The sequence below is a fragment of the Nestor notabilis genome, unplaced genomic scaffold (assembly GCF_000696875.1).
Source record: "Nestor notabilis isolate BGI_N333 unplaced genomic scaffold, ASM69687v1 scaffold4714, whole genome shotgun sequence".
Lineage (NCBI taxonomy): Eukaryota > Metazoa > Chordata > Aves > Psittaciformes > Psittacidae > Nestor > Nestor notabilis.
The window spans coordinates 116,971-127,475 of NW_009926712.1; the positions used below are offsets into that span (position 1 = coordinate 116,971).

Here is a 10,505-nt window from a genome sequence, read left to right on the forward strand (position 1 = left end):
ACCCCACACCAAACCTGGCCTCAGAGCAATGCACGGAGGCAACGTTTGTACCAACCTTGTCCTAAACCCAATTGCATAGGTTCAGCTCACCAACACCAGCGCTGCTCTTGATCCCTCCGCAGTCCCTTTCAAAGCCTGCCCCACAACCTCTTCGCTGCAAATCCAAGCATGGACACTTCTCACGCAGAGGTAACACCCAACATCCTGCGTGTGAGATCTGCTACAAGCTCCCACAGACACAAGCACAACAGACACCCAGTAACTGCACCTAGTTTGAGATGGACCCGCAGATAACAGCCAGACAGAGCTACCTAGAAGCCACATGGCTTATCAGATCCAGCAGAAACTTTGGCTTTGGTACCTAGTCCTGCAGGCTAAATAAAGAGCTATTAACATCTCATACTAGCGATGCTCAACATCAATAATGGCCATTAGCACAGTCACTTCATGGGGAAATTGAAATCAAGATTGAGCATTTAATTACCAACACTGTCTCCCAGAGTCATTTCAATCAGAGCTATTTTGCACCTTCCACCTTGACAGAAAAATCCCCAAATAGCCACCGTGAACCCTGAACTTATATCACTTAATGGTTTGCTCTTAACAGCAGGGCTGGCTCTATTTCCAGCTTGGACTCTGGGAGCCAGAGGGTTAACTAATAATATCACACTAAAATAACCCTGTCCAGATGGGTACAAAAAATTTGCTGCCTGACAAAGGGCAATAAAGTGTTCTGTTGCCAGAGCAGGAACAAAGAGTAGCACAGAAAGAGGGCTTGCAAGAAATGGTATCAGCTGTTTATTTACAATAAATAAATGAAGTCATGGGCACCCGCTGAATAAATGGGAGGAAGAACATGTAGAAAACTGTGTCCTTCTGGAGCAAAATATTGCATCACCGACAGAGTGAACACACTTCTTATGAAAGGGGGAAAACAGGACCTCTGGGCTCCTGGAAGTCCTTCATGCAGGAAAAAGAAGTTTCCCCATGAAGGTTGTGATGAACTCTGATCTCCCAGTTGAGAGACAGGGCACAGGCACTGGGAAAGCTGGGAGTGTTTTCCTGGGTTCCTGCAGCTCTTCAGCCCAGTGATGCAACCCACAGTGTTCAGCCAGCACAAAGCAGATGCAGACACTCGCTGTGGGTAAGATACAGAGTGGACACATCATTCCCAGGAAGATTTGTAAGGGGGATTCCTTCACCCATTCTCTTGCCTTTCTCCCTTTCCTTGCTTTGGTACCCCCATGGTGAAAGAGTCAAATTCACCATCAAGAGCAACAGCCAGATGCCCCAATGGAGCCATCAACCTGTTCCTTGTCTGGGACATAAAGGCTACGACAGAGGTTTCTCTTCACCCCTAGTAACTGCACATCTGCTTTCTCTGGCGCCCATGCTTCTTCCAGGCACGGCTTCCCAAAACCACAGCCTGCACCTGGGAGCAGCAAGGCCGGGGCTTTCTCCTGACTCCTTAGCAGTGAACTAGTCCCAGCACTGCATCCCTGGAGGGATGCTCTTGTAGAGCTACGGATGAGTAGGACTTTCTGGAGGGGGCAGGATGTTGCCTATATGGACTGCCTCAGCAGGACTCAGTGCTGTGGCCAGAGGTGGCAGCCACATCCAGGGAAAAGAGGGAACAGAGAGGGAAAAGTGCCTTTGCAAAGAGCCATCTTCTTATATACAGGCTTATCACCCAAAGGAGTAAAACCAGATGTGACTGAGTTGCCTTGTCCCATGTCCCTGGCCATCGAGGTCACCACGTGCAAGAGAAGTGCAGCAGCACATGGCTAATCCTGCACGAGAGCTCCGCAAGTGCATTTCGGTGGGAATTGCATGGATGGTGGGGGAGCAAGAGGCGCATGTCGGGAATGAGCTCGGATGAGTTCATCCGATAAAAATACCCTGTGCCTCATAACGATGTCCTTAGCTGAAGAGGCAGGAATGTTGCAATACTGTTCCCCAGCAGTCACGGACAGATCAGCTTACAGAGCCCACAGAAATAAACCTCAAGCTGTTGGTGTGTTTACAGAACAACAACGCAAAGGTTAGGACAAGGAAGCCGGGAGGATCTGGTGGCCTCACTCTGCAGTGAAGGGGTATTTGCAGCACGGTCTGGCACTGACATCACCCCAAGAAAACTGCAAATAAGCCCCAGTGCTATGCCAAATTCAAACAAAACCCATGTAAGCGCAAGGAACACTTCACTATCCTGAGTCACCGGTGTTTCCAAGAGGATTCCTCCCTCTAATGGAAGGTGGAGAGATCTGGGCAGTTCCACAGCAACTGGAAGACTCTACTTCATCCTTCTATCTGGTGGGACTCTGAAGGACCTGTAACTTGAAGGCAAACCCTGGAGCTCCCTGATGAGGAGGACATGTCCCGGGTCTCCCAGCCATATAATGACATTGCTGTGTGGCTCTCAGGGCAGGATGGGTCAATAGCTTCAGCCTGGTACTCCATGGTCGCTACCATGGCCACCAGCCACTGAGGCTGACTCAGGCTGTACGTCTTCTCCACAGTGAACAGCAAGCTCTAGATTCATTGAATGGTTTGGGTTGGAAGTGACCTCAAAGCTCATCCAGTTCTAACCCCCTGCTACGGGCAGGGACACCTTCCACTAGACCAAGTTGGTCAAAGCCCCTGTGTCCAACCTGGCCTTGAACTTCCATATTCATCTTCCCCATCCCCAAAGCTCTTCTATGGCAAACCAGCACACCTCCTACACCCCCACAAACCCTTTTGCACAGCACCAGCAAAAAAGGCCAGCGCAAGACACCTGCCCTCACCTGTCCCACACACGATCCTCCCCACGCCTGCTCAGTCCCATACATGCTCCCAACCACATGCATTAGAAGCCTTTAAACCCTCCCTACCAAACCAGGCAGAGCCTGTACTGCCCGGTGTCACACGCAGAGCAGGGAAGTGCCACCAGCCAGAAGATGCACAGGGCATTGAGAGGCGATTGCCTAATCCCTCCAGCCTCACAACTGGAGCTTTGTACGCTGCTGCACCGGAGGAGGGATAGAGCTTCCCCTGCTCTATGCCACAACACAGCTCCGGGGACCAGCCCACGCTGCAGCTCTGGGTTTTGGTCTCAGAGCAACACTAACCAGAGGTTGCCGTGTGCCAAAGGCATAAAGTGGCAGGACACGGATCAGTGCGCTGACCGGTACAGCGCGGATCGAACGCGACGGGTCACCAGCCACCGATGAACAGCTCTGCAAGCTCTGGAAACAGCTCTCGCCCTGTGCCAAGGAAGGGCAAAAGCAAACAGGGTTCAGCCTCCTCCAGTGGCTGCAGCTCTCCCACTGTCCTAGGGGTTAGCAGAAGTGTTTGCTGTGTGCACACCCCTACTTTGGTGCATGTAAAGCATGCAACTTCACCACAGCAGGGCTGTCCAGAGAGCTGGGAAGGATTTAGCCCCCGCCACGGCTCAGCCACTTGGTGCTAGGCAACACTTCGTCTTGTTTTTGAAATTACTGTCTTCAGTGAGGTCAGGTCTTAAGTGCCTCTGGTGAAAAAATAAACACGCAAGCACAAGCTTGCAGGGAAAGGAGGAGGAAAGCGGAGCCCAGCAGTGGTTTAGGGCTTAAATTCATCTGTGCTGATATAAAACTGGGAGCAGGCAGGGAGTCCAGATGCATTTGAGTTAAGTCATGTGAGATCACAGCTCTCGCTGAACTTCTGGAAAAGGTAAACAAGTTCTATTGATGAAAGGGGACTGGTAATGCAGAGCTGGACCGGGGCTGGCCTTTGATGTGGGAGCAGCGTGCAGGGGATGTGCCGCAATCTCAGGCTGGTGCTAAGGAGCTGTGAGCTCAGAAAGCGACTCTCCAAACGCTGCTGCTTCTCTGGCTATAAACCTCCCCCTCAGAGAAGAGCCCTTGCAAAGTTTGGGGGTGTTGGGGGTCAGGGTATCAGCTTGGGCAGTTAAATGCAACATGACAAACAGCAATAGGGTTTGAAAAGCCCTTCCAGCTGCTGTTTGTGCACAGGACACTTGTTCCTCATAGCTGAGGTGAGTAATTTCTCATCCCTGTTGGGATCCTCATCTTTAAAAACATGTTCCTGGCTGAGAGTGAAAGCTCAGGGTGCTCCTGACTGCAGGACCTGCACTTCCCCTGTCCCCCCTCACCCCTGCACCCTCCTTCTGATCCACACCATTCACTGTAATGCTGGGGGAAGGCAGGCACCCGGGTGTAAACTCAATCTCCATCCCTTACAATATCATGTTTTTCCTACATGTTCCCCTTGGTTTTGCAGCCTGGGGAATGCCAGCTCTGTAATCAGAGCTGGAAAAGGTCACCCACAGGCTCCTGAGCCACAGAAGTCCCTGTGAGCATTGTATGAAGCTCAGCATGGATCAGAGAAACCCTCACGTGCCATATGCATCTGTCACAAAACTGGGAGGTTTGCTCACATCCCAGCACAGGGGAAGCCAACACGACACCCACAGGCACATTTGCAGGCAGGAGGCACATCTGCTGCCTGCACGCACTCTGGCAACCAAATCAAGAGGAGCAAGTGCATCTACTGCAGGTCAGGAGCAGATCAGCCTGTGTGGGACCAGTGAGCTAAACAACGTGGTGTAATGTCAGTGCATCCTGAGCAGCCCGGCTGATGAGAAGTGCCACCAGGACAAAAGAAATCACCACCAGTCTGTAGAGCCACCATAAACCGAAAAGGGAAAGAAAATCAATAGCATTGATCTCAGCAGCAAACTTCAGACTGGCCCCATTGAGGGGCAGAGATTCAGCCCCACTCTGACCTTTCCCCTCAAACCAAGCCAGCCATCTCTAACTGCTGCATGTCTCACATACTTGCATTTTTACACAACCCTCGCCTGTTACTTTTTACCTCGTCTGTTCCCCATGATCACAACTCATTTCCTCATTAGACATTGCTCGCTGGAGCTCTACAGAATATTCTTTTGAAAGAAATCTGGTTTAATTTACTACAAGGGAGTTAAGATTTTGGTTTCTCCCGTCCTCACTTGTGCTGCTGTGAATTAACAGCTGCCAGCAGGCAGGCTCGTAATGCAGCTAACTGTGGCACGAGGGAGCAAAGCTTCCATCAAAGTTTCCTTGTTATCAAAAGTTGACTTTTTAAAAAACAGTTTCAATTTTTCAATTAGTATTAAAAATAAGTAAATAAATAAAATAAATCAAGAGATGCCCTTTGCAAAACGTTCTGCTCAACCAAGCTGCAATCTCTCATTCAAGCAATGCTTAACTGCACCTCAGCCTTCTGGTTCTGTTGTTGCATCTGACAGCTTTTTGCAACTTCGAGTGGCACCCACTCATTCTTCTGAATCAAGGCAGAGAATAAAACCCCAGAGCATGCCAGGCTGTCACTGCCAGCATTTACAGGAGTGGGATGGAGCGTGTTTACCATGGAACTGCACAGAATCCTGCTCCCAACCACACTCACTCGCTTATCGCAGCCCTTCAGTGATCACATTTAGCCCTGTGCAGCTGAGCCACGTGCAGTGATTCTGCCCAAAACCATCCACTTGGAACCCTCAGCTCGGAGCAGCCAAGGATCTGCTGCAGCCTGCGCGTTGCAACCAGAGCAATACGAACACAAGGTATTGCTGGTGGTAACAAGCTTAATCTGACCCTCTTGGAGTGAAATACAAACTATGATGAACCAGTTTTGAAGACGCTTAGGTGCCAGGCAAGGGATGCTCTGCTAGTCCATTTATGACAGCCCCTGGATCACCTAACAGGGAGAAAAAGGTCCTACTTCTCAAACTAACCGGGCAAGTTTTGGGAACAGAAACCCTTTATAAACCAGAGTGCAAACCCACTTGCTCAGCAAGTTAGGTCAAGTGAGCACAAAGGGGAAAGGGGGTATTGGGCAGCGCTGCACCCCGATACTGACCTCCATCCGCAACCCGGCCACGTGCAGGCGAAAGGCTTTTCTCCCGTGTGCCTCCTCAGGTGGGCTTTCAAGTGGCTGCTTTTCGTGTACATCTTGGTGCAACCCGGGAAAGAGCATTTGTGCATTTTAATGAGTTCTGCTGCAGGGTTCTTTTGGAATTTCTGCCCCATGATGATCCCCGGCTGCCCCGGGATCATGCCTCCTGGCCCAATTGGCTTGGCGGCGATGGGGACGGGAGCGATGCGGACAAACTTAGAGGACAAGTTCAAACTGGACGACTGAACTATCTGAGGCACAAGGGCAAACGTCTGTCCTTGGATGTTGACTAGGAGCTGTGCAATTTTAATGTTCTCTTGTGCTGGTCCTTGGGAAGTGGGGCTCGTGTTGGATTCCTGTTTGATCTGCACAGGCTGAATTTGGAGCATAACCGGTATCCCATTCTCCAGGGACATTCCTCCATTTGAAGCTTGGCCACCTTCCGTTGCTGAGCTGCTCAACTGTTCGTTTTTACTCTCTTTTAAACTGGCGCTGGGTAACATATGGTCTTTTTGCTGTAGCGAAGCAACAGAAACTTGGCTGCAAGCTCTCAAGTCCTTGGTCTCGCTTTTAGGCCTTTCTTTGAGCTCCAACTCCATGTTCTCCTCCAGAAATTCCTCGATTTCCTCAAGCGTGGGCTGAAATGGTCCTGAGTCTTCCATATCCACAGAGAATTCAGGCAACCTAAAGTACTCCTCTTTCACTACCGGCTGAAGTCTCCTTTTGTCCCACCATGATGTGGCGGCGTTCCCCAAAGATGCCTGGGACAACAAGTAGTCTAAGATACTGTCCTGACTTTCTGCACTGGATGTGCTTCCATAGCTGGAGCTGAGAACCTGGGAGTCAGGGCTGGAACAAGAACAAAAGCTGGACGAGTCGCTGTCATCTTCAGACAGGGGAGAGGGCAGCATTTGGTAGGACCTCACCCCCGCTGTCATGTCCCCAAAGTACCCAAGGGAAGATCTTGTAGATGAAAAGGATTCATCAGTAGGCAGCAAGTGATCCACCATTCCTGGGCGATCTCTTATGGATATCCCAACAGCATATACCAGGCGGTGAAAGTTCAGGTGAGAGCCTGAGTGCAGGAAAACAAAACAGCAACAGTCAGAAGTTGGTTTAATCATTTATCTCCATGTACTAAGGCTCGTAAAGCTCTCTAGCCCACAGGAAAGGCCAGAGCATCCAGCCTCACTGAGTACACATGCTGCTACACGCTTTGATATGTCTGTACCACCCCCTAAGGACTGTCAGGGCCGAAGCATTTCGCAGGATTGCACCACATATTTGCAAAAGAATTCTTTCAGAACTCATTTCCCAACTGTGTGTGCTCTGGATTTACAGAATATTACTGGCGAGAGAAGATAAACGATGGGCTGAAAGCTAAGAGGGAACCCTAGAGCCAAGGAAAAGAATGAGGAGAAAAAAGAAAGTGTTGAAATTTTTACCAACAAAAAAACCACCCCAGAAATATAAAAAAAATGAGTTTATTGCTGGTGGCCACAAACACAAATCCTTCCCTTATCTCTTGTAGCTTTCCACCAACCTTATTTTTAACTTCCCCACTTCCACAAATACAGGCTAATCAGCATAATGCAGGGATCAATCTGTCAGGAGCCAAAAATATTTACTGTGCTTCAGCATCTAGGAGGCGGATTTTCCCCTCCAGATGTAATGAATCAGTGTGACAACGTCAGCATCACCTGCACTGCCCTTAATAAGGCTGGTGCTGCACTGAGCTCATTAACCACGGGCTGGCAGGCCAGCGGGTGGCTGGTGTCACCTCACCTCTCCATGCTCCTCTCCAGGTACAGAGGTTGAGGTGATCTGAACCTCGGGCTACACCGGGAGGGCTCATACAGACCCCCGGCATCTCAGTGTGCCCTGACCCACAGCAATTGCTCCAGATTCCCCCCCTTACACACTGCAATCCCCCATTCATGCGATCTATAATCCTGCTGCAAACCCATGGAGGCACGAGGGCAAAATCCATCCTTCCTAGCACAGCCGACAGCCCTGCGCTTTCCCAGCTAAACCATGCGAACTTCCTAGGAAGATTTATAGGGAGGGGAAAGCAGGGGGGGAATCTGTATATTTGTTTTCTTTCTTTCCCCCCCCCCTTCCCAAAGGAAAAATAAATAAATTGCTTACGGGTGGAGACTATGCCTCTTAGAGAGCAAACGCAGAGCCCTCCAGATGGAGCGAACACTGGCCCTCAGTCAGCTCAAGGTGACTGATTGAAAACAGAGCTGTCCGTGTGCATAATAAAACAACTCTTTCTGTGGAAGGTATGCGGGCTGCAGAGATAGGAGTCATTTGATCAGCGTATGAGGGTTTGTGTGTGTGTGAATTGGGAGGCATGTGACCCAGCGCGAAGGAAATGCCAGTCAATCTTGTTACACGCTGTCATTTTCCACAGGCTCTGCCGCTGCGCTTTGGACGCGCTTTGCCATGAATAGTCAATAGCTCCCAGTTCTGCGCAGGGAAGGGGACGGTTGTTACTGCTATTGCACAGCATCCTTGCTGCCCAATCGCCACGTTTTGCCCTGTCTTTGCCTTCTCTGGAGAAGAATCCAAAGGCATCTTACACGCTCAGTGCTGCAGCGAATGCAGAGCAAGGTATTTTACACAACACCCTTAAAGAGCTCCATCCCATTGGCAGCACTTAATATTCTATAGGAAAGGGGGGGGGGGGGGGGGGGAGAGAAAAAACTCCCAAACCAAAACATATTTCTTAAAGATCCAGCTTCCTCCTTCATAGAGACATGGAGGAAATAGGGGCAGGTTGAAAGAAAGACTTGGAGTGAGATGGCACGTTTTCCTGGTGTGCACAGCCTGTCAGCCAGCAGCGCCTCTGAACTGATAATGAAATGCCCACACGTGCCGAACACGAGGAAGTTCACACAGAGGTTAGCGGCTCTGCTGTGTGACCTTACCCTATAATCATTTCTTATAGTAAAAGTGAAGAGTCAGAAGAGCTGAACACACAGGGCTTCTTTTTTTTAAGCCTCTGCATTGATGGGAAGTTCCTCTGGAGCGGAGCTTTTCCCAATTTGCAAACAGAAAGCACAACCTGCTTCTGGGAAGTTTGCATTGGCTTCCAGTCAGAATTCACCCAAGCAGCTCGTTCCTACCTTGCACCAGAACCTGCTGACTGCCCCATGAGACGTGGGGCAGAAAGCAGGTCTTGCCCTCCGATGGTTTCTGATTATCCCTCCTACATCTGCACTGTTCCAGCTTGAACTTCTAAGGAACGGTGAGTGAAATCTGGACCGAAATGTGGGGTTTCTCTAAGGAAAGCTGCGTGTGGGGAAGGAGCGTGCACTGAGAGCAGCTGGGAAAGTCATTTGAAACAGAAAGTTCAAGTTTTCTTTAAATGCCTGCGAGAAATAGGAAGCCACATACCAAAATATCCATATGTTTCACTCGGAATAGAGCTAAGCTGTAACCTGAATAAGGGCTTAAACGATTGGGGGGGGGGGGAACAACAAACCCCCAGCAACTGCTGTGCCTGAGGTCCCTCGGCAGCAAACAGCCAGCATGCGTGTTCCCCATCTCTTTTGACAAGGAGCAATGTCACTTGGTGTAACCAGAGTCATTTTGAGAGGGGACTGTCAAGAGGAAAATAGATCCAAGAACATCACGGGCCAGATCTGCTTTCTGTGCACTCTCAAAACTTGCAGAACAGCCAAGAAGATTCCGGGGAATGCCTGGAATGCAGGATCAGGCCCGGGCTATATTTTATCCCAAAGGCCAGCCTAACAACCAGCCAGCTTTCATCCCGACTTTGGCTGAAGACACAGCCCAAACCAGAACCAAACAAACCCAAAAAAGCCAGGGCTGTGCACACTGTGAACGCTAACGATGCTGTTTACATGAAGCACTTTGGTCTCTAGGAGCCCTCCAAACACCTCAATAGGAGCACAAGCCACCCAAAACGAGCCGCTTCTCGAGTGAAACACAGCAGCTGCTCGGCAGCACGAGTGCCTCCAACATTTAAGAGTTCCTTGGGTTGTTACTATGTCCTTCCTGCCAGAAACATCTTGTTCTGTTTAAAACCTGTCCATCTGATCACCAGCTGAAGAAAATAGCAACAACCTCCCCCCAAAAAAAGAACAGAGAAGGCACATTCCGACTCACAGTAACATTCAAATGGAAAGTCCTGGGAACTTGCTGAGACATGGGACATACTTAAACTGTCACTTTCGGATGGTCGGAGCAGCACAACCGGTCCCACGGCAGTTCATGGGCTCCGATACACGGACACCGGTTTCCTATGTGAACTGCGACAGCTTGTTCTAGTTTAACACTAATCTCTTCAGCGTTTTCTCTTGTTCTCTAGAAGACTTTAAATCTCGTCAGGCTGACTCCTGCTCCGCAGCCAAACAGAGCCATAAACCAGCCACTGAACTAGGCCTGGCACTTTTAAGAAATTAAACTAGTAATGCGGAGGGGGGATTAAAAAACCCTAAAAAATAAAGGAGTAAATAAATACAGAGGTCAAGAGCCAGGAGGAAACCCGTTTGCCTCCATCTGTTGTGCAAGGTGGCTGCGCTGCTCCCTGCACACGGGGGGCAGTGTTTGTGTTTCGG

General features: G+C 49.9%; 1 protein-coding gene across 1 annotated transcript in view; it reads right to left on the reverse strand.

The window, feature by feature from the left end:
• The window catches only part of KLF15 (Kruppel-like factor 15), a 7,282-nt gene extending 356 nt beyond the window's left edge, over nucleotides 1–6,926 (reverse strand). The window contains exon 1 of the mRNA XM_010013674.1: nucleotides 5,881–6,926. Within this exon, the coding sequence (XP_010011976.1) occupies nucleotides 5,881–6,926 (1,046 nt within the window). The remainder of the gene's footprint in view (nucleotides 1–5,880) is intronic.
• Between the last annotated feature and the right edge of the window lie 3,579 nt (nucleotides 6,927–10,505).